Below are 23,673 nucleotides of genomic sequence, written 5' to 3' on the forward strand. Positions count from 1 at the left end.
AATTTTTGAGCTTAATTTCTTTTGATTAAAACATTATTGTTTTCCTTGCTGTTTTCTTGACTGTATCCTGACTGAAGAAATCTAAATTTATTTTAAAAGTTCACTAAAGAGGACTGGAGAGACTGCTCAGTGGTTAAGGCACTTGCCTGCAATGCCTAATGACCAGAGTTCAATGCCCTAGTATCCATGAAAAGCCAGATACACAAAGTGGTGCATGTATCTGGAGTTCCTTTGCAGTGACTAGAGACCCCATTTTATTTTTTTTCTCCCTTTCTCTCACCAGCTATCATCTCTTTTTCCTTGCAAATAAATAAATAACTCTGTATATATTCTTTGGTTTTTTTGAGGTAAGGTTTCATTCTCATCCAAGCTGACTTGGAATTCACTATGTAGTCTCAGTGTGGTCTTGAACGCACAGCAATCCTCCTACCTCTACCTTCTGAGTGCTGGGATTAAAAGTGTGTGCCACCACACCTGGCTTAAATATTTTTTTTTTAAATTTATTTATTTATTTGAGAGTGACAGACACAGAGAGAAAGACAGATAGAGGGAGAGAGAGAGAATGGGTGCGCCAGGGCTTCCAGCCTCTGCAAATGAACTCCAGACGCGTGCGCCCCCTTGTGCATCTGGCTAACGTGGGACCTGGGGAACTGAGCCTCGAACCGGGGTCCTTAGGCTTCACAGGCAAGCGCTTAACCGCTAAACCATCTCTCCAGCCCTAAATAAAGTATTTTTAAAAATATACTAGAACCCATGTGTTTTTTGTCTGGGTAGGTGTTTAGAAAGAGAATTCTTGTCATTCTAGATGAGTATAGAAAGAAAACTCTACCGCTCCAGTCATCCCTACTCACCAATGTGTTTTGTTGCATGAATAAAATCCCCAAAAGAGACAATAAAGTTAGTTTTTTTTTAAAAAAAAATTTATTTATTTATTTGACAGAGAAAAAGAAAGAATGGGTGCACCAGGACCTCCAGCCACTGAAAATGAACTCCAGATGCATGTGCCCCCTTGCTAATGTGGGTCCTGGGGAATCGAACCTGGGTCCTTTGGCTTTGCAGGCAAATTCCTTAACCTCTAAGACATCCCTCCAGCCCTAAAGTTAGTTTTTAACAACTTGATTTAAATACGAGTAACTTGATTCTACCTTGCTTGAATACTGAAGTCTATGATGTTCTCCAAAGCATTGTATATTTAAACTTAGTGATTTAAACTTGATTAATGATAAAATTATTGATAGAAGTTAAAGTTACTTGAAACTTAGTGTACATTATCTATGAAATGAATAGAACCTCTTTCCCCAGTGATCATACTGATGGAACTTCTCCCTCTCTCTCTCTTTTTGAGGCATGATCTCACTCTAGCTCAGACTGTCCTGGAATTCACTGCGTAGTCTCAGGCTGTTCTTGAACGCACAGACATCCTTCTACCTCTGCCTCCTGAGTGCTGAGGTTAAAGTTATGTGCCACCATACCAGGTAGACTTGTGTCTTTTTATAGGTGTTTCTGGATGGGGACAGTGCTGGGGATCAAACTCAGGGTGACGTGCATCCTAGACAAGATCTATACTATTGGGCCACATCTTCAGACTCCTCATTTGTTTTCTTGCTTGCTTGATTTTTTTTTTTTTTTCAAGGTAGGGTCTCACTGTAGCCCAGGCTGACCTGAAATTTACTACATAGTCTCAGGGTGGCCTTGAATTCACGGCGATCCTCCTACCGCTACCTCCTGAGTGCTGGGATTAAAGGTGTGCGCCACCACGTCCGGGGATTGCTTGAATTTTTAAAAATGTATTTATTTTCAGAGAGAGATAGAGAGAGAGGGAAGGAGAGAGAAAAGGAATGGGCACACCAGGGCCAATGTTACTGCAAAGAAGCTTCAGACCCATGCACTACTTTGTGCATCTGGCTTTATGTGGGTACTGGGGCATCGAGCTAGGGCCATAGGCTTTGCAAGCAAGTGCCTTAACTACTGAGCAATCTGTCCAACAGGCTTGTTTGTTTTTTAAGATACAGAATGGGGCTGGAGAGATGGTGTAGTAGTTAAGGCACTTGCCTGAGAAGCCTAAGAACCCACGTTCTATTCCCCACTACCCACATAAGCCAGATGCACAAGGTGGTGTATGGGTCTGGAGTTTGACTGCAGTGCCTAGAGGCCATGGTGTGCCCATTCTCTCTCTTTCTCATAAATAAGTTAATAAAATATTTAAAATAAATAAATAAAAACATTTTTTAAAGAGAGAAACAGGGGCTGGAGGGATGGCTTAGCTGTTAAGCACTTGCCTGTGAAGCCTAAGGACCCCGGTTCGAGGCTCGGTTCCCCAGGTCCCATGTTAGCCAGATGCACAAGGGGGCGCATGCGTCTGGAGTTCGTTTGCAGAGGCTGGAAGCCCTGGCGCGCCCATTCTCTCTCTCCCTCTATCTGTCTTTCTCTCTGTGTCTGTCGCTCTCAAATAAATAAATAAATAATTAAAAAGATATATAAAAAGAGAAACAGAAGACTCACTATGTTGTCTAGGTTGGTCTTCAATTCCTGGGATCAAGTAATTCACCTTTCTAAGCATCCTGAGTACTAGAACTTGGCCCACTTCTGGATTTTGGTTTTTAATTTGGGCCAGGTTATTTATTTGAAAAACTGTAGATTCACAGAACTGTGGTCTGTAGGAATATCCCTGACTTCTACATAACAGCAAAAGAAACTATTTTAAAGAGTCAATTCTTTTTTTTAAATTTTTATTAGCATTTTCTATGATTATAAAAAAATATCGTGTGGTAATTCCCTCCCCCCCCATACTTTCCCCTTTGAAATTCCATTCTCCATCATATTACCTCCCCATCACAATCATTGTACTTACATATATACAATATCAACCTATTAAATACCCTCCTCCCTTCCTTTCTCTACCCTTTATGTCTCCTTTTTAACTTACTGGCCTCTGCTAGTAAGTATTTTCATTCTCACGCAGAAGCCCAATCATCTGTAGCTAGGATCCACATATGAGAGAGAACATGTGGCACTTGGCTTTCTGTGCCTGGGTTACCTCACTTAGTATAATCCTTTCCAGGTCCATTCATTTTTCTGCAAATTTCATAACTTCATTTTTCTTTACTGCTGAGTAGATATCCATTGTATAAATGTGCCACATCTTCATTATCCACTCATCTGTTGAGGGACATCTAGGCTGGTTCCATTTCCCAGCTATTATAAATTGAGCAGCAATAAACATGGTTGAGCATGTACTTCTAAGGAAATGAGATGAGTCCTTAGGATATATGCCTAGGAGTGCTATAGCTGGGTCATATGGTAGATCAATCTTTAGCTGTTTTAGGAACCTCCACACTGATTTCCACAATGGCTGGACCAGATTGCATTCCCACCAGCAGTGTAGAAGGGTTCCTCTTTTTCCACATCCCCACCAACATTGATGATCATTTGTTTTCATGATGGTGGCCAATCTGACAGGAGTGAGATGGAATCTCAGTGTAGTTTTAATCTGCATTTCCCTGATGGCTAGTGACGTAGAACATTTTTTTAGATGCTTATATGCCATTTGTATTTCTTCCTTTGAGAATGCTCTATTTAGCTCCATAGCCCATTTTTTGATTGGCTTGTTTGATTCCTTATTATTTAACTTTTTGAGTTCTTTGTATATCCTAGATATTAATCCTCTATCAGATATATAGCTAGTGAAGATTTTTTTCCCATTCTGTAGGTTGCCAAAGAGTCAATTCTTCACTAAGGTCTAAAGAATTTGCTTTGAAAATATTATCTTTCTCACCATGGTGGCATATATCCCAGCACTTGAGAGGCAGAGGCAGGAGGATTGTCCTAAGTTCAGAGCCAACTTGGTTTACATGTATGTTGCAGACCAGTGAAGACTGCAAAGTGTGACATCTCAGAAAGCCAAAGAAATAAGTAAATAAATAAAAAGTGATCATTCAATCTAGCACTTGGTAATAAGTAGAGTGAACAGCTGATGGATTTCAACTAAATTTTCTCTCTCCCTTTTCCCCTATTTCACTTTCCTCTGATCTTTCTTTTCTTATTTTCATTTTTCCATCCTTTACATCTTTTCTTATGGAAAAGTTGTCTCTGAGGCCATTTCCATGAGAGCACAAAAACTCTCTGGAGTCAAATCTCTGGTGACTCACTGTGATCTCTGTACGCAGCACAGAGATGGGTGTGAAAGGACTCACCTGTCCACAGCAGGACACAGGAAAGGCATCCTCACGAGGCCTATTTTGTGCTTAAATACTGAGGAAAGCACAGCCTGCTAGTCACCTCTCTCCAGGAGCTTGTAGCTACGTGTCTACTCTGCAGGGAGATGAGCAGGGGACTGCGTCAGAGGACCAAGTACAATGACCATAAACTGGTAAGACTCTGGCATACCACGTCACTCTTTGTTCCATGTTTGGAGATCTAAATTACCTAACTAGGAAAACAAACTTGGGTAAAGTAAAGAAGACTATATTAGGAGAGGAAAAAAATACATTTTTCTTTTGGCTTTGTTGTTGGCATGTCGAGTAGAACTACACTTGTCATACTGAAACCAGGCACATTTAAAATAGATGACTGAAATTCTCAAGAGCAAATGATGGATAGATTTGACATTCACTTCATAAATAATATCCTTCATCTAAGAATATACATGAGTGAAACATTAAAGCAAGGTAAAATCCCTTATTTTTATATAGTCCCCAAAGTAGAGGGTTTGAGTTACGTAATTGGTAAAAGAAGAGAAATTATACCAATTAAAGCACCTGGTATGTGTCTTCTTCTAGCTTTCCCTATGTATTTGTAATACGCCATTCAGGTGTTGAACATTCTCTCCTGATTTAAGGGAAAGACATATGTACTAATAGAGTTTAGGCATTTAATATTGTTACTTCTTTTTTCACTCATATTTGCTTTGAGAGTTTAGGTACTTTTCTGTCTTTCTAGATTTCTGAGACAGGATTTCTCTATACAGTCTGTATTCATCTCAAACTTACAGTCCTCTTGCCTCAGTTTCCTGAATGTGGGGGAACAAATATGTACAACCACACCTAGTTTGTATTTTCAGTCATTATTTCAGAGTGTTTCTGTCTGTTTTATTAATCTGTAATCATTTCCCTTAAAGAAATAACTTGAAAGAAACTGCAACTCCTGTTCCTCTCCAAAATTGCTATTCAGTGTTTCTTTTCCACCACCTATGACTTCCTAGGGGATGGAGTATAATACTGTAATTAACTTAGTTTTGCTACTGGAGCTAAGGGAAATGATACTGGTGGAAGAGAAAAAGCAAAACTACTTCCTATAATAAGTGAGTGATGCTATGGAGGGTTTTACTTAATTGTTATCATATTAAAATTACTGCACAAAACTTTATTTGAATGTGAATCTTCATAAAAGGATCTCTAATGTATCCAATTTTATACTTGCAGACAAAACTTACCTCTACCTCACTTCCATTTATCTTGTAAAAATTCCCTTGGAAGAACTCAGAAGCCAGAAGTCAGAATGCATTAGGTAGTTACTGGCCAAGAGATTTCAATAAAATGAAGCCTTTTTTTGGGGGGGAGTTTCAAGGTAGGATTTCATTGTAGTCTAGGCTGACCTGGAATTCACTCTGTATTCTCAGGGTGGCCTCAAACTCACAGTGATCCTCCTATCTCTGCCTCCTGTGTGCTGGGATTAAAGGCATGTGCCACTCTGCCCAGCTTTAAGCCTTATTTTTTACATTAATCTTAACTATTCACTTTGGTAATAATTTTAGAATAAATGTATACATTTTACTCTATCTTCTGCTTTAATCTAATATCCAGCTACCTAAATATTTTCCTAGTATGTATAACTAACTATGTAACAGGAACATGAGAGGATACTGTTAATTTACATAAGCAGTTCATTCCATAATTTATGAGAATGAAAACTGGGGTATAGATCACTGGGAGAGTAACTATTCAGCATGCATAAGGCCTTGGGTTCGATCCCCATCACTTCCTCCCAAATTTACTTTTCAAGCCCAAGTTACATTGTATCAGTTCTCTGGGGATTAGGTTTGCAAGACTGAAATTTAAAACTTCAATAAATATACAGTGAAGTATTGGGTGCTTTACTGGTTTATCCAGAGGAATAACATTGCTTACAGATAGTGGTAAATGCCCAAGTAATTCTGTGGTTATTGTTAGTTATTATTAAAGTTATTTTAAAAGACATTCAAAACAATTATTTTTTTTAATCATAAAATCAAAGAAGACAAGATAAATTTGATTTATTAAATGAGGTAATTAAATGTTTAAGATTATATTACTTTTAGTTGGGCCTGGTGGCACACACCTTTAATCCCAGGACTTGGGAGGCAGAGGTAGAGGTAGGAGGATCGCCATGAGTTCAAGACCATCCTGACACTACATAGTGAATTTCAGGTCAGCCTGGGCTAGAATGAAACCCTACCTCAAAAAAAAACAAACAAAAAAAGATTATATTACTTTTTGTAGCTTAGAGTTTAGGGCTCAAAAGACACATTATCAAATAATTTGTGCTATATGTGCTGGTTGACAGTGCATAATTTATAAATGAGCTTAATAACTCTTTATCCTCTTTATATTTGACTTCTTTATGGCTTGTAACAATTTGATTATTACAGTTAAAATATTATAGAAAGATAACAAAATGAGAAAATTAATGACTATATGCAGAGAAAATAAAATGTGCCAAAGGTAAGATTTCAAATAGTCCACAGACATTGGAAATAATTACTTAGATATTATAACAAATGACAGAAATATTGTTTTTTAAAAGTGCTTGTATTCTCATTACTATTTTTTTTTCATGCAAATCTGACTCAGGAAGTGCTTGTGGGTCTATTTTCCCCAGGGGTCAGTGAGTTTGAGTCCATTCCCAGGCCAAAGTCCATTTTCTCAACTTGGTTTTAGACCTCACAAATGCTTAATATTGGCCTTCAGTGCTGCACCCAGACTCAGCACTGGAAAAACAAATGAAACCAATGCCAAGGTCTGGTGAGTCAGTCCCATTGCTTTCATATTATAAAGGCTACAAAATGACAGCTTGCACAATGAACACTCCTCTGTGTCAAATCTAGTACCAGTCTGAAATGAAATCGCAACCCTGAGGTCCTCAACCAGAGGTTAAATTCAGAAATGTATCTCCTAAATGAAATGAGAGCCTATGACATCCAGAAGATCTCGCTTGAGTTATTTTTCTCCTTTTAACATTGTTTACGTATAAACTTGTAATCTTCAGCATGTCTTTATTTTGGCATACTATTACTCTAAATTCTGTATAATATATTCTTCACATTAGAGAGAGAAATGTTTCCTTAATTCATAAGTGGCAAGATTAGAAACATTTCAATTGCCTTGTTTTATTTTTTTTAATAGAAGCAGTTCACCTTCTGTTTCATGTAATGTAAACATTAAGTAATAGTTTCACAGGTCTTGATCATTATTCAAAGACTTAATGTTTACCCAGGAAACTGGTTAATATGAATGGGACAGGATAAAGTCTTAATTTGCTCATGGGCTTGAAATCTTGAATCAAGCTACAGAATGTTTCAATGGAATATTCATCCATATGTGTGATTTGGATGTTGGATGACAGAACAGAGTATCAGTTCAGTTTTCTCCAGCCCCTTCCTGTCTTAGGCTAACAACATTCATTGGCTTCTTCCAAGAGTTTAGGAGAACACAGCACACTTCCAACCCTACCCCAGACTCAGACCCTGTGCTTCAGAAAAATCCATAGGTGATTTATGCTCACATGGTCAGCAGGGACTTAAAAGCTTGCATTGAACGAGCAAATTGGCCAGGCCTCTACAGATAATTGCCCTGTCGGTGAGTTTCAATTGCTTCTTTCACAGAAAAGAACCCATCACTTTTGGAAAAGAGTCCTAGTTCACACAAGGTAGAGACAATGGATTCACCTGACCTCCCTAATCTTCCAGAAGCACAGCTTTGCTTTGCTTTGGCTAACGATTCATGCCCTAGAAAGGAGCGATCCGCGGCTACAGTGTGTGTCATGTACCTTCTCATGACTGGGGCGATCGTGGTGACGATGCTGGGAAACACGGTCGTGATCGTTTCCATCGTCCACTTCAAGCAGCTCCACTCCCCGACCAACTTCCTCATCCTCTCCATGGCCACCACAGACTTCCTGCTGAGCTGTGTGGTCATGCCCTTCAGCATGATCAGGTCCATCGAGTCCTGCTGGTACTTTGGAGACCTCTTTTGCAAAGTACATAGCTGCTGTGACATCACGCTCTGCACCACCTCCATTTTCCACCTCTGCTTCATCTCTGTGGACCGCTACTACGCTGTGTGCGACCCTCTGCATTATGTCACTAAGGTTACCATCCCTGTCGTGGGGCTCTTCCTCCTTCTCAGTTGGTCCATTCCCATCCTTTTTGCTTTTGGCCTGGTATTCTCGGAATTAAACTTAATCGGCACAGAAGATCTTGTGGCAGCCATGGACTGTGCAGGTTTGTGTGTGCTGATATTTAACAAGCTCTGGGCGGTGCTTGCCTCCTTCATAGCTTTCTTTCTGCCTGGGACCGTCATGGTGGGGATTTACATACACATTTTCACGGTAGCCAGGAGGCATGCAAGGCAGATTGGCACAGGTCCTAGGATGAAATGGCCTGGCTCGGAGAGCAAAGAGCAAGTGACATCCAAAAAGGAGAACAAGGCCACCAAGACTTTGAGCATCGTCCTGGGAGCGTTTGTGTCGTGTTGGCTCCCCTTCTTTGTTTTGACCATCACAGACCCTTTCATCGGCTTTACAACCCCTGAAGATTTGTATGACGTTTTCCTCTGGCTGGGTTATTTCAATTCCACATTCAATCCCATCATCTACGGCATGTTTTACCCTTGGTTTCGCAAGGCATTGAGGCTGATAGTCACGGGAATGATCTTCCGCCCTCAGTCTTCCACCTTAAACCTGTTTCCTGGGCATCCTTAGACAACGCTCCCTAATCAGGGAGATACTTTTCTAAGAGAATCTTGGATGCTCCTTCTTCTGGTAGAAATAGGCCTGGACTAACTAGAGGAGGAAACTGGGCTAGAGGTATGATGGCCACTTGAGAGAGATCAATGGATCCCAGTCTTCCTGGGGTAGCCAAGCTCCCAAGATGGTCCATTTATGGGCTTCTAGGGAAGGCACTCCTAATGAAAATAAACTCCTTCCACCAGCTTGCTAAATAAAGCTTTGGATTTTAGAATCTCATTCCTTTAGCTTAAATCCAATGGCATTTTCCTCACTTGAACTTCACAGATTATGATACTGACACTCTGTCTATTGCACTGAGGGGACTTTCACTTGAATGCAGAACATCAGAGGCTACAAAACAGTCGGGTTCCAATCATGGACAGACGTGTAGTACATCTGAGGTTATTGCTCTCTTGCTTGAATATATGGAAAGCCTGAGCTATGGAACATGTGGGTGACAGGAGAAACAAACAAACAAACAAACAAAAAAAAAAAAGCAGACAGTAATCATTACTAATACTTTATTGGTCCAGACATGAACCTCTTTTCACAAAGAATTGATGTGAAGTTTGTAATATTTGATAAAATTCAACTGTCATTAAATGAGAAAAAGAAGTAAAGAAAGTTTTAGGAAAATGTTCTTTTTCCTAAGTCACATCTTTGATGTAGGTATATATATGATATGTGCACATACGTGTGCAAATGCTGATTTTCAGTCAGCAAACTCAAGTAGTTCCCTTGCCCATAGCTTTAAGATATCTCTTTTCTCAAGAATGTCTTGTCTCATGTCTTCATTTCACTCACTTTTGTCCCTTATTATCTTATTTTCATCTTTCATAATTTTTGTATTAATATCAGAATAATTGATTAAACAGACTCTTTATCTTCTCTTGGACTGTCCAAATGACATCATGCTTCCGTGGTAGGACACCTGGATCTTGAGGTTTCCCATGTTCATGGAGATACCTACTAAAGACCTTCTTCATGAGCCTGTTTGCTTTTTTGGAATCTACCTTTGCTCTAGTACTTTTAATTAGGAAATTATGCCTTAGTTCAAAACATCTTAAATAAAAAAATTCTTTTTAGTTGGGAATTCTCCAGTACTTTCTTCATCTGCATGTTGTGTTGAATATTTGATCTTCCAGAGGTCAGGATTTGATTATCACAATTTTTGGTATGGAGGACTTTAAGCAAATCACTTTTTTTTTTTTTTTTTTTGCTTTGTTTTGTTTTTCAAGGTAGGGTCTCAGTCTAGCCCAGGATGACCTGAAATTCACTATGCAGCCTCAGGGTGGCCTTGAACTCATGGCAATCCTCCTACCTCTGCCTCCCAAGTGCTGGGATTAAAGGCATGTGCCACCTCGCCCGGCACTATTATTATTATTATTTTTTAAATCATAGGACTGTATTTGGAAGGTAAATTGGGCTTTAGAATGATTGGCAGCTGGTTCTTTCTTTCTGGTTGCAGTAATTTAATCTTTTAGGAGACTTCCTCTCTCCAGAAAGCTGAAGGCAGCATTCAGTGACTAACGTATTCTTTCTTCTCAAAGGGTCAAAGAAATGGGAGGAGTTTCTCAGAGGTAGAACTCAGCCCGGATCTTGAAGCAGCAGTAGGGCACCTTCATGATAGGGCGGTTTACCATTACTCGCTTTCCTCCTGGCAGCTCCTCTGCAGTGCGGACTCTGGAAGGATAGCCGTTCATCCATTACACCCTGAACTCAGTGGATCCTTACAATAACACAGAACCAGTGCCAGTATCCAGTGACCAGAGCCTGAGGCCATGGAATCACTCAACTTTTTTCGTAAGAAAGCTAAAGAAAGAAGAGTTTCTGGCACAGTTGGATGGCTCATCTCCAGTCAAAATCACCCTGTGCTTTAATAAAGATTGTTATAACTTGTGACAGTGTCCCTGCACATGCACTGAGTGTTCACAATCCTCTGACACACTCTTCCCGAGCTAGTGCAAGTGGAAGTGAAGCACCTCATTGTGCGTCTCTCCACTGCACACTTTCCAGGACTCCTCCAGGTAGCTATTTTCTGAGGAAGTTGACGGGTGCCATGGATACTTTAACTGTGTACCAAAATCCATTCAGGCCAATAAATATTTATTTAGAACCTAATGTATGCCCATTGCTTCTCTGAGTGCTTAATGGTTCAGAGGCAAATGCAATAAACTCTGTCCTCAAGGGACTTATGACCTAGTGGGAGACACCACAGCTACTCAGTGACACTGAAAGGTGGTGTGTGTTGTGTTACAGCTGTGCTTGGGAAGTTTTGAGGGCATGGAGAAGGAAAATTTAGCCTCATTTGGGGTCTAGGGGAGAGTGCCTGCATTTTAGGTCAAAGGACCATATCAGCAGGATCAGTAAGGGAAGCTGAGCCTCCACTAGAACTAGGATCAAAGCTGGGGAAAGCAGCTATAGCTTCAGAGGAAAGAGGACTGAGCCAATCTCAAGAAGCCTTGCTTAAGGGGACTAGTTCCGTATGGCCAGTTGTAGCCACTGAAGTAGGGCTTCGTAGCTGAATCTGGTGGGGGAGTCAGGAGCGAGCAGCTGCCTCTGCATAAGTGAGTGCCCTGCAGTCCTGGCCCATGAATCTTAAGGCAGATCGAGAAGCTGGGTGGAGAGCAGAGGCCAGTGAGCTCAGCTGGAGCCTGGTGGGTACCTACCTCTGTCTATTCAGCATCACCTTTCAAATACTTGCAGAAGGATGGCTGTAGCTTCACTTGTGCCTTCCAAATCTCACACACGTCCCTGCAATTTGGGATTAGATTAGATTAGATCAGATGATTAGGTTAGAAAGAGATTTGGGGAGATGCAGTTTCTAGCACACTTTGTCACAGAAAATAAAACAAGCAAAACAGCACACTCTCTGTGTCTGAATAGTCAGTTTAGCCATCCAGTGAGGACAGGGGAAGCCACAGGAGTCAGGAATGGCTTGGGGAGCCTCTTATGTATGCTGCTAAGAAGCTCCCTCCATTCAGTGAGTAGAAAACATTGAAATAGGTGTAAATTCCCAATATGATATATTTCCTCTCTTTGAAAAAATAATTTGAATTTTATATAAACTATAATGGGATTTTCTTTTTTTAATCCCCTCATCCAAGCTCCTATTGCCTTGGAGGTCCTCCTCAGTGGGGTTATAGTGTTCACTATGGGGTCAGGAAGGTCTCAGTCATTTCCTGTGGGGTAGTGGAGGGACCATGCTTCAAGATATTTTTACCCACTCTGTGACATTTACAATCTTTTTTTTTAAAATTTTTTTATTTATTTATTTGAGAGTGACAGACACAGAGAGAAAGACAGATAGAGGGAGAGAGAGAATGGACGCGCCAGGGCTTCCAGCCTCTGCAAACGAACTCCAGACGCGTGTGCCCCCTTGTGCATCTGGCTAACGTGGGACCTGGGGAACCGAGCCTCGAACTGGGGTCCTTAGGCTTCACAGGCAAGCGCTTAACCGCTAAGCCATCTCTCCAGCCCACATTTAAAATCTTTCTATCCCCTCTCCCACAATGTTCCCTGAGCAATAACAGGTATGTTGGTAGACTGATTTAGTGTTGAGTTCTCTATAGCCTCTGGGTTTTTGTTTTGATAGGTTTTGATTGATCATTGTGTTTGTCATCAACCTGGGGCTGGTTATCAGGGACTAGCAGTAAGAGAAGTATTCACGTTGCCTCTTCCCCTGCAATTTCTCCCGGGCCCTGGCAGATGTGGTAGAGGTGGCACATCTCACGGTGGGCAGTCAACTTATTTATCCTATTGATGGATCTTGGTTCTCCTCCATTTTTTCTACCATCTGTAAAATAAAGCAGGTTGAGAGATTATTATTACTATTACTATTATTATTTACAAACCCATGCTTCTTCTCTAAAGAGCAGTGGAAACTTCTCTCTAAAGTCTGTGAGTCTCCTGACAATGGGATTCTGATTTTGTTTCCAGGACTAGATATGAGTTCTCTCGCACTGTGTGGGCCTCATGTTTAATCAGAGAGCAATTGGTTACCCATGGAGGCTGCATGCCACTGTTGCACAAATGTGTATTTCTTGACCAACTGGTTGATTTTGTAGTTTGCAGAGTCTCCTGCTTATTCATGTTATTAGTGACCACTTCCTTCCAGCAGCTCCCATAGTGCTTCAGGTGGTTGCTAGTTTGTTTCCTTTTCAGTTCCAGCATGATATTGCGATGTCCTGTGACCACAGCCAATGGTGTCTTCAACAATAGGCTCTTATTGTTTAGCTCTGGTAGGTAATTAACCATTGTGGCAATGGCCTGCATTGTTTGGGGGACCTCATGAGTATCCCTGGCCAACAGCTCACTGTTGGGGGCCAACCCAATTCTGGTCCTGGGGACATATTGGCCAGAACCTATGGTTTTCAAGTTAAGCTTTTTCCACCTTCTGTCCAGACTGTCCCCCTCCCCCTTTATTGGTGGTTATGTCTTGTAGAATACTAGTCAGAATGAGAGTTTCTAAGAAACTGACTCATGCTATCTTAATTTTTGTGTGATTCCCTTCCCACCCTCCCAACACCCTATCCCTCTAAGCTTCCCGCACCTCTGATGTTTTGTCTATCTTCTAATTGATCAGGTAACTCATCCTCTTCCAACACTGTATTTTAATATCTTTTCTCCTACTTCATGAAAGCATTTTGGTTCCACATAGCCGAAGCTGGCCTATAGATCTCCGTCCTTCCGCCATAGCCTGCAGTGTTCTGAGATTGCAGGAGTGCACCTCCATGCCTAGCAAACTGTTTGATTCCAGGGAACCCATACTAGATGCCTCAGTGTCTCATCACTGACTGAAAACAGTGACTGTGTGGGCCGTGGGATGGTATTTAGGGTAATAGACATTGCTTACTCAGAAGAAAAGGGATGAAAGACACAATGTAGAAGCTGGCATCTGGAGAGGTCTGTCCAATGTTCTCACATCAGGGAATATTTTGTGCTCTGTCTCACAGAAACAGACTAGTCTATCTTTCAGAGTATGGACCCTCTTTGCTGATCAGAAAAGCTGATTTTTAATCTCCACTATATAAACTAATATTTTTCCTTTTTTAAAGATTCTTGTCTTTAGGAGGAGAGATTTTTTCACAGGTCCTTATAGATGTAGAGTGACACTTACTAAAAAAATCCCTCTGGTTTTGTAAATCCAAGTTACCATAATTAGTCAGGAGATAATCTGCAAACAAATTTGGGTTCGACAGTTTGATAGTAGCATTCCTTGCCATACATGATGATGATTAAGTAATGATCTCTGATATCCCATAAAATATTTCAATAAAATGCATCCAAATATACATAGGGACTTTCAAAATTAGGAGGAACTATGATATTTGGACTGTTTTAAAGCCAGTGGTAGGGTTTCATGCACAGCTAGGAAAGCAGAGTGTGCCCAAAGCATACATAAGACCCATAGAATTTTTTGAGCAAAACTAATGAGTATTTTTCCATCTGCTAAAAAATAGCACAGACCTCTTAGAAAGAGCAAAGCAAAACGTCAGGTGGCATAGAACTAATCAGTGAAGGGTGAGGGATGTAGCGCAGTTGGTAGAGTACTTGCCGAGCGTATGCAAAGCAGTGGGTTCCATCTCAGCAACAGGACACTTGGTGTGCTGACACACCCCCAAAATCCCAACACTGGAGATGGAGGCTAAAGGATCAGAAAGCTCAAAGCTCCCCTTTGCTACATAGCAAAGCCAGCCTGGGTTAGAGACTCTGTCTCCGAAAAGAAATTAGCAAAAAACAAAGCACTGGAGGAAGGAAGGAAAGTATAGTGAAGGTATTAACTACAAAACCAATAGGAGAGATCCATGGTGAGCTATCTATCTGTAAACGTGGACCTGAAAAGGAAGGGAGCAGATCCACTCCCACTGAGCTAGGCAGGAATGGATTCTTACCCAGGGAGCAGCAAAGAATTGCCATCCCCCAGCCATGGGCAATTCACAAGGCCTGTGTGAGAGATGAATGTATGTAACAGGCTTCATTAAAGAGGAGCATGGGCTGGAGAGATGGCTTAGTACTTAAGGTGCTTGCCTGGGAAGCCTAAGGATGCAGGTTTGATTCTCCAGTATCCATGTAAGCCAGATGTGCATGGTGGTCCATGCATCGGGAGTTCATCTGCAGTGGCTAGAAGTCCTGACACATTCATTCTCTCTCTTTCTCCCCCCTCCTTCCCTTCTTCCCTCTCTCTATCCCTCTCCCTCATAAATAAATACAAATAAAATATTTTCAAAAAGAGGAGCAGGAACTGTGATAGGCACTGACTTATATTGGAAGCTAGGAAAAATTTCCTCCTTCCATGAAGAGTATTTATAGGAGCTTAGAAAGAGACAGGGATCTATAATATAGTGTTGTATAGGCTGCTATACATGAAAGACATACACAGTTGAAGGAACATATGGGTAGGGCATAGATCCAAAGACTAAGTATTTATACTTTAAATGTAAGTCTAAAAGAGATTTGGCAAGATGTGGGAGCTTGGAAAGATATCAGAATGTTCCTGTGCTTAAGACATTTACCAGCATGCTTGGATAAAATATGAATTCCTTGAGGGCTACCCACAGAGCAATATAAGGTAGAAACTTAACCAAATTTTTGATTCCAGGCCTTCATACAGGAAGAATGCAGAATAAAAGTGGATTAATAAAAAAGAGAAATCAATCAATATTCACTGATCACCTACCACACTCTAGTAAGTGGTAAATGTGATTTATTTAATCTTTGAAAAATTGTAAATATTTTTATTTTTATTTATTTATTTATTAGATGGGGGGTGGGCATGCCAGGGCCACTAGCCACTTCAAACAAACTCCAGATGCATGTGCCTCCATGTACATCTGGTTTATGTGGGACCTAAAGAACCAAACCTGGGTCCTTAGGCTTCATAGGCAAGTGCCTTAACTGCTAAGCCATACCTCCAGTTCGAATCTTTTAAATTTTTAGCACTCACTGTAATCTATAGATTAGAAACTCTGATTCTCAGAGAGATTTAGATAGCTTTTCCAAAATCATACAGTTCAAATGTGCTGGCTTCCCTTCACGGTTGACACCATGCTTGACAGCCTTTTCAACTTTTTCACGCCACCACTAGTTTTTGACATCTTTATCTGGTTTGCTTATTTCAACTCTGCCTGCAACCCGATCATCTATGTTTTCTCCTACCGCTGGTTCAGGAAGGCACTGATGCTCCTCCTGAGTCGAGAGATCTTCTCCCCAAGGACAGCCGCTATCGATTTGTACCAAGAGTGACTCCTGTGGCAAGCAGGGGCTTCCAGGGCTTAGGTGGAGGAGAAAAACAAACACTCTTGTCATTCAGTGTTCTCCTAGAAGAATGTATGAAAAGGACCCAGTGAGGCCCCTGGATATTCAGTGGATAAACCAGAATGCTGGGGAAGTATTTGGCATCTAAGTCATTGCTTCCTTGAATTTAAGAGATAGAATTTGACAGCCCCAAGGTCTGCATTTCAGAGTTCTTTTCCCACTTCTGACACATGCACCACCTAGGTGAGACGTTGCCTGTCTTTAAAATCTTCCCTCCCCTCTGCCGTAGTTTCCTCACTTACAAAATTAAGAGTTTGTATGATTAGAGGCCTGGAGGTAAAATACTGCATTCTCATACTTCAGGGAAGCACGTTTGGGTGATAATTTGGTTTGTTTCACATTTCATGATTATAGTCAATATTTGGAATGTCTCATTTTCAAAATGTTCATTTTATAATCTTTGTCTCCCTGGAATTCAGCTGTTTAAAATTTGCAAGCTTCAGGGCTATGGAGCTAAATAGAGAGTTCGTTTGCAGAGGTTGGAAGCCCTGGCGCGCCCATTCTCTCTCTCTCCCTCTATCTGTCTTTCTCTCTGTGTCTGTCGCTCTCAAATAAATAAATAAAAAATTTAAAAAAAAAAAAAGAAAAGACCTGTTCCACAAAACACCATAATATGTTCAGTATGGACATTTATTATTTTTTATGTGCCTCTAATCATTAATCATTATTTTGTTCCCTATAAATATGTTAATTAAATTATGTTGCTTTCTTTTTTATTTATTTATTTTTATTTATTTATTTGAGAGTGACAGAGAGAGAAAGAGGGAGGGAGAGAGAGAGAGAGAGAGAGAGAGGACAGTGGGTGCACCAGGGCTTCTAGCCACTGCAAATGAACTCCAGACGCGTGCGCCCCCTTGTGCATCTAGCTAACGTGGGTCCTGGGGAATCGAGCCTTGAACTGGGGTCCTTAGGCTTCACAAGCAAGCGCTTAACCACTAAGCCATCTCTCCAGCCCTATGTTGCTTTCTTACAACTTAGTCAAATACACCATAGCTCACCTTCATTGGCAGTGAATGAGTAATGCACATGAGTTTATATGTGTGCAGGTATAATAGATGTCTGTGTAAGCATAATAGATTTGCATATGTGTGCAAATATAAACTATATATATGTATGTAATAGCTGGGAAATGGAACCAGCCTAGATGTCCCTCAACAGATGAGTGGATAATGAAGATGTGGTACATTTATACAATGGAGTTCTACTCAGCGGTAAAGAAAAATGAAGTTATGAAATTTGCAGAAAAATGGATGGACCTGGAAAGTATTATACTAAGTCAGGTAACCCAGGCCCAGAAAGCCAAGCGCCACATGTTCTCCCTCATATGGGGATCCTAGCTACAGATGACTGGGCTTCTGTGTGAGAATGAAAATACTTAGTAGCAGAGGCCAGTAAGTTGAAAAGGAGACATAAAGGGTGGAGAAAGGAAGGGAGGAGGATACTTAATAGGTTGATATTGTATATATGTAATTACAATGATTGTAATGGGGAGGTAATATGATTGAGAATGGAATTTCAAACGGGAAAGTGTGGGGGTGGGGAGGGAGGGAATTACCATGGGATATATTTTATAATCATGGAAAATGTTAATAAAAATTAAAAAAAATATTTGCAAGCTTCAACTGTCTTTTTTCAATGATCAATGTGGACATATGTTGTGAAACTGATAACTTTCATTTTCTTGTAAAATAACCCAAATTCGAAATATGTGGTTGGTTTTATATATATAGTCGCCCATACCTTGCCATTTTAATTTTCCAACTTTCTATATGTGTCACACAAGTTAAGCTTCCTCTTTTCACAGTGGCCAGTCCATGGCTTCCAGGAAAACCAAGCACCTGAGTGCCACAGGCCTGTATGGAATGGAACCAAGGGTTCCAGAGCACTGTGTGCTCTGTGGAGAGCTGCTGGTTCAGCAGCATTTAGTAGGAAAGGCACACGAGAGAGAAAAAAACCCCACATATCCATCATCTTTAAATTTCCTCTCTAATTAGTTGTCCAACTATAGAACCTGGTATTGAAAAGAAAACTTAAAACTACAGAGACTTGTGAGTACTATTCAGTTCCCCAGTACCCATGTAAAGCCACATGAACAAAGTGGTACATGCATCTGGAGTCCATTTGCTGATGCTGGAGTCCCTGGTTTGCCCATTCTCTGTGTATGTCTCTCTCTCTCTCTCTCTGCTTGCAAAACAAAACAAAACAACAACAACAAAAAAAAAAAAAAAAAAAAAAAAAAAAACCAGCCATGTGTAGTATCACACACCTTTAATCCCAGGACTTTGGAGGCAGAGATAGGAGGATTGCCATTAATTCAAAGCTACACTGAGACTACATAGTGAATTCTAGGTCAGCCAGGGTTAAAGTAAAACCCTACCTCGAAAAAAAAATTAAAATATCTTGGAAATAGCCCAATCTGTAATATAATTATATGCCAACTTATTTCTGAAAGCATTAATCTGTATATTCTGCTGGCAGGTACAATAAGATCATTAAAATTTAGAGTAACAATGAGCATAAATAAAATTGTACCATTTCTGCAGCAACTCTTCTGTGATATGAAAATATTGATTTTTATTGGTGACAAGAATCAGAGCAGGTGCTAATATCACTGTGGGTCTTGCTTATGTTAAAAATGGAAGGAGGAAATAACCCTTCACATAAGGTTAGTAGTCAGGAAGATAGACTATATTTCCCATAGAAGTTCATGGAAATGCTCGTTTAGAAATCACAATAGCTTTGTGATCAGATGTGGACAGAGGCAGTGGTTGTTTGATGTCCTATCAACTCCTGACAGGCTGGCCCCAGTGAGCTCTTGCTTTAATCAAGGGCACTCTGTTGGAAAAGAAGACAAAAACAGTAATTATTTATTGGTGTTTTGATGATTGCTCCCATTTATTTTCCTCCTCCTCCTTCTTTTGAAAAGACCTGTTCCAGGCTGGAGAGATGGCTTAGCGGTTAAGCACTTGCCTGTGAAGCCTAAGGACCCCGGTTCAAGGCTCGGTTCCCCAGGTCCCACGTTAGCCAGATGCACAAGGGGGCGCACGCATCTGGAGTTCGTTTGCAGAGGTTGGAAGCCCTGGCGCGCCCATTCTCTCTCTCTCCCTCTATCTGTCTTTCTCTCTGTGTCTGTCGCTCTCAAATAAATAAATAAAAAATTTTTTTTAAAAAAAAAAGAAAAGACCTGTTCCACAAAACACCATAATATGTTCAGTATGGACATTTATTATTTTTTATGTGCCTCTAATCATTAATCATTATTTTGTTCCCTATAAATATGTTAATTAAATTATGTTGCTTTCTTTTTTATTTATTTATTTTTATTTATTTATTTGAGAGTGACAGAGAGAGAAAGAGGGAGAGAGAGAGAGAGAGAGAGAGAGGGGACAGTGGGTGCACCAGGGCTTCTAGCCACTGCAAATGAACTCCAGACGCGTGCGCCCCCTTGTGCATCTAGCTAACGTGGGTCCTGGGGAATCGAGCCTTGAACTGGGGTCCTTAGGCTTCACAAGCAAGCGCTTAACCACTAAGCCATCTCTTCAGCCCTATGTTGCTTTCTTACAACTTAGTCAAATACACCATAGCTCACCTTCATTGGCAGTGAATGAGTAATGCACATGAGTTTATATGTGTGCAGGTATAATAGATGTCTGTGTAAGCATAATAGATTTGCATATGTGTGCAAATATAAACTATATATATGTATGTATATATATATATATATATATGTATATATATATATATATATATATAGACAGAGAGAGAGAGAGAGCGAGCGAGAGAATACGTGAAGGAATATAAATGTGTCAAATTATATGTCATATATGCCTGTGTACAAGGTTTCTGAGCAAAGCAACTTCCATACTAGGAGCCCCTTGCATCATTTCTGAGTATGTGTCCTATAATGTTAGTCCTGCAGGGGTCTCAAGAATGCAGAAGTTACAGGCGCAGCCTCCACACAGGAGCAGTAAGTGAGAGGATGGGGCTCCCTCTCCTGGGCATTGTCAGGAACTGCACAGCTTCTCTGGAACTGAGGTGTCTGCAAAGTCGGAACAGAAGGGCAACCTCCATTCAGTAACCCAAGAAGGGACTGTTCACATCAGAGAAGTGGTCACCTATGGCCTGCGAGTGATGCCTGCTCTATGCTCTTTTCCTTCATTTTATACTCTTCTCTCACTGCTGTTTCACCCATTCCTGAGCAAATATCTAAGATCCACTCATGCTGGGCTTGGCTGTTGACTCGCTCAGCCCACTTGCTGTGTGCATTGTAAGTCCTGTGGTCCTTGCCAACAGAAGCTTTAAGAATAATACATGGTGGAGGAAAAGGAGCATATTCGGGGGGGGGGGAGTGCTTGCCACACATGAGCTTGGCTCCCTAGTACCCATACAAAAGCCAGGTATAGTAATGAATTCCTGTAATCCCAATGCTGAGGAGGCCCAGCCAAGAGGATCATTAGGGCTCACTGGTTAGCTAGTCTAGTCCAATTGGTAAGTTCTAAGTACAGCTAGAGTCCCTGTCTCAAAAAACAAAAAACAAAAAAACAAAAAACAAAAACAACAATAAGGTGAAGCTCTGGGAAGATGGATAAAGAACTTTCCATGTAAGTATAGGTACCTGAATTTAGATTCCCCAGCTCCACCCAAAGCTGGATGCTGTAGCATGAACATCTGTGATCCCAGCACCTTTGCCAGTGAGAAGTGGGGCAGAGACTAGAGAATCCCTTGGAAGCTCCCAGAAGTTGCCAACCAGGTAGCCTGGGAAAGGTGGTAGAGAACAAGAGACCCTGACTCAAATAAGATGGAAGGCTAGGACCCACACCTGAACTTCTCCTCTGCCTCCCACATGCACACATGTACACACACACCTGAATGCACACACACACATAATACACGGCTCATTTCAGCTCTTGCATTTCTGCCATCAGAGAGGTTGACCTCAGTAGGAGCTTTTCCTTGAGCCAGGTTCCAGGAGAAGGGGACACATGCAAGCAGAACTGATGAACAAGCAGCTGGGGCAGAAAAGCCAAAACATTTAAAAAAAAAATCATTTGTATCATGAGAAACTGCTGACAGATTGTTACTCTGGTGTTTTGAATGAAACTTTTGGAATTGCTTTACCAGTTTAATTGGGAGCCACAAAAGCCCAGATAAAGAGTATCACCCTTAGATCCACCTGCATGTGTCTTCTCAGGGAGGCTGCGGTACCAGTGGTCACATTGTGGACAAGTGTTCAATGACACAACCACACTGTGACCATTTAAGAGTTTAGCATTTACAGATTCAGAGGACACATGGCATGCCTGATGGCCACCATGCAGAGGTCAGAGAACACAGGCAGGGAGATGGAAGGACCTGTAGCTTTATTACTCTCATGGGCTTCCTGGGGGAGGCAGGAAAATAGGTGGGGCTCATGTAAGCAGGCATGAGTCCCATGAGGTCACATTGTGACTGAGATGTCATCACTGCACATAGTTGTTCATGTGGAATGTGGAGCCACCAGAACCAGTTAAGCAGACTACCGCCTGGTGTCCCACAAGGAAGTGGTATAAAGCAGGTGTCTGGATCAGCCACCATGAAGAAGTGGTGTGTGTGTGTGTGTGTGTGTGTGTGTGTGTGTGTGTGTGTGTTAAAATTGGAAACTATCAAAGGGGACTGCACCCTGCTTTTTTGGTATAGAAAAGTCCAATTTATATTCAAGATGGATGGCGAGGCAACACTGAGTTGTAAGCATTCACCCTCACTGGAAAGGTGAAGACAAGCTGGGCATGGTGTGCACACCTGTAATTCCAGTACTCAAGAGCCTGAAGCAAGAGGATTATGGGTTCAAAGCCAACCTTAGCAATGTAGCAAGCTTCAACTCAAGTTTAAGAAGTGATGCTTCCTGGGCTCTGTAAAATGAGACAGAGCTGACTTACCTCATAGTAGGTGCTCAGTTTTCTTTTCTTATCCTGTTTATGGGCCTAGGGTCTCCCCAGTATATACTGCTGTTACAGTTACTTTCACATTGCTGGGATGAACACCCAACCAAAAGCAGTTTATGGGAGGAAAGGGTTTATTTCAGGCTTATAGAGTCCAAAGGAAGTTCCATCATGGCAGAAGAAGCTGGCTCACTCCAGCATGCCTCACAGGTGGGGGGTGGGGGGAAGAGAGGGGAGGAGGAGGGAAGCCAAAACCAGTAAGCACCAGCAGCCAGAGCTCAAATTGCTCTTTGCATGCTTAATAGGGCAGGACTATCAGATTTACTCAGAGACACCTCCTCCTCCCCAGCAGGGCTCCACCTGCTGGAGGCTCAAGTTGCAAGTTCAATCTTTTCTTTTCTTTTGTTTTTTTTGTTTTTCCAGGTAGGGTCTCACTCTAGCTCAGGCTGACCTGGAATTCACTAAATAGTCTCAGGGTGGCTTCGAACTCATGGCAATCCTCCTACCTCTGTCTCCCGAGTGCTAGGATTAAAGGCATGTGCCACCTCGCCCGGCTGACATTTAGAAGACTTTTGAGGAGCATAACCTCTCCTTTTAGCCAGAGAACAATGTAACCTTCCCTCTAGGTCTGTGACTTCTGACTTGGTTCTCCCACCTATGCAATCAGAGAGCAGCTTGTTTCCCCTAAAGCCTGTGGGCTGCTCTTGCTCCAGTGGGTACACCTTGTCTGGCTGGTTGACCTTCTAGCTTGCAGGATTCTCTGTTTGTGTTCTTGGTGGCCATCATTGCCCCGCAAGTCCTGTAGAACTTTCCAGCACTATGACAGCTAGCAAGTGGGTAGCTGGCTTCCATCGCAGCTCCAGTGTGCTCTTTTAACGTCCTGTGACTGTAGCCCGTGGTGTCTTCAGCAACAGGGTCACAGGCAGGCCATCTGAAAACCAAATGTTGCCTTATATACCTGTTCATCTCTTCATTTCTTCCTAATGTGGGATCCACAACTTCCACTGAGGGTGGGAGTCCTGGAAAAAAAAAGCCCGAGGGGCCTTGAAGCCTTAACACTCGTAGCCAAACTCTGGTTCATAAAGTGTGATGCTATTCCAAGTGCCCGGAATGTGATTTTCTTAGTCTCTCAATTAACATTTATCCAGAAGCTATCGTGTGCAGGTGTGATGATTCCAAAATTCCCGAAATGTCAATGCTGAATTTAAAAAAAATCTTTCAGTATCTTCATATTGTTCATGACCTCAAAGTGGCTGACACTACCCACACAAAACATGCCTCACAGGAGAGAAGAAACATGATGGCATCGAAATAGAAGAGAGACTGTTTGGAAAGAAGAAGGGGCTCAGTGGAGGTGGTAGAGGGGACGGTGGGAAAGGGTGTGTGGTGGGAGGGGATTATGGTCACGGTATATTATCTGTATGTTTGGAGATTGCCAATGCAAAGTTTCCGTGGA

At 41.5% G+C, this 23,673-nt stretch overlaps 1 protein-coding gene across 1 annotated transcript; it reads left to right on the plus strand.

The window, feature by feature from the left end:
• Nucleotides 1-7,911: 7,911 nt before the first annotated feature.
• On the plus strand, nucleotides 7,912-8,956 carry LOC101598231 (trace amine-associated receptor 4-like). Its single transcript, XM_004651195.2, has one exon. It carries the CDS (start codon nucleotides 7,912-7,914, stop codon nucleotides 8,953-8,955), a length of 1,044 nt encoding a protein of 347 aa, XP_004651252.2. The 3' UTR covers nucleotide 8,956.
• The last annotated feature ends 14,717 nt before the right edge of the window (nucleotides 8,957-23,673 follow it).

Source organism: Jaculus jaculus, chromosome 9 (genome assembly GCF_020740685.1).
Source record: "Jaculus jaculus isolate mJacJac1 chromosome 9, mJacJac1.mat.Y.cur, whole genome shotgun sequence".
In the NCBI taxonomy this organism is placed as follows: Eukaryota; Metazoa; Chordata; class Mammalia; order Rodentia; family Dipodidae; genus Jaculus; species Jaculus jaculus.

Bases quoted from the DNA above. Each gene is read 5' to 3' on its own strand.
- LOC101598231 (XM_004651195.2), top strand. From the start codon at position 7,912: ATGGATTCACCTGACCTCCCTAATCTTCCAGAAGCACAGCTTTGCTTT.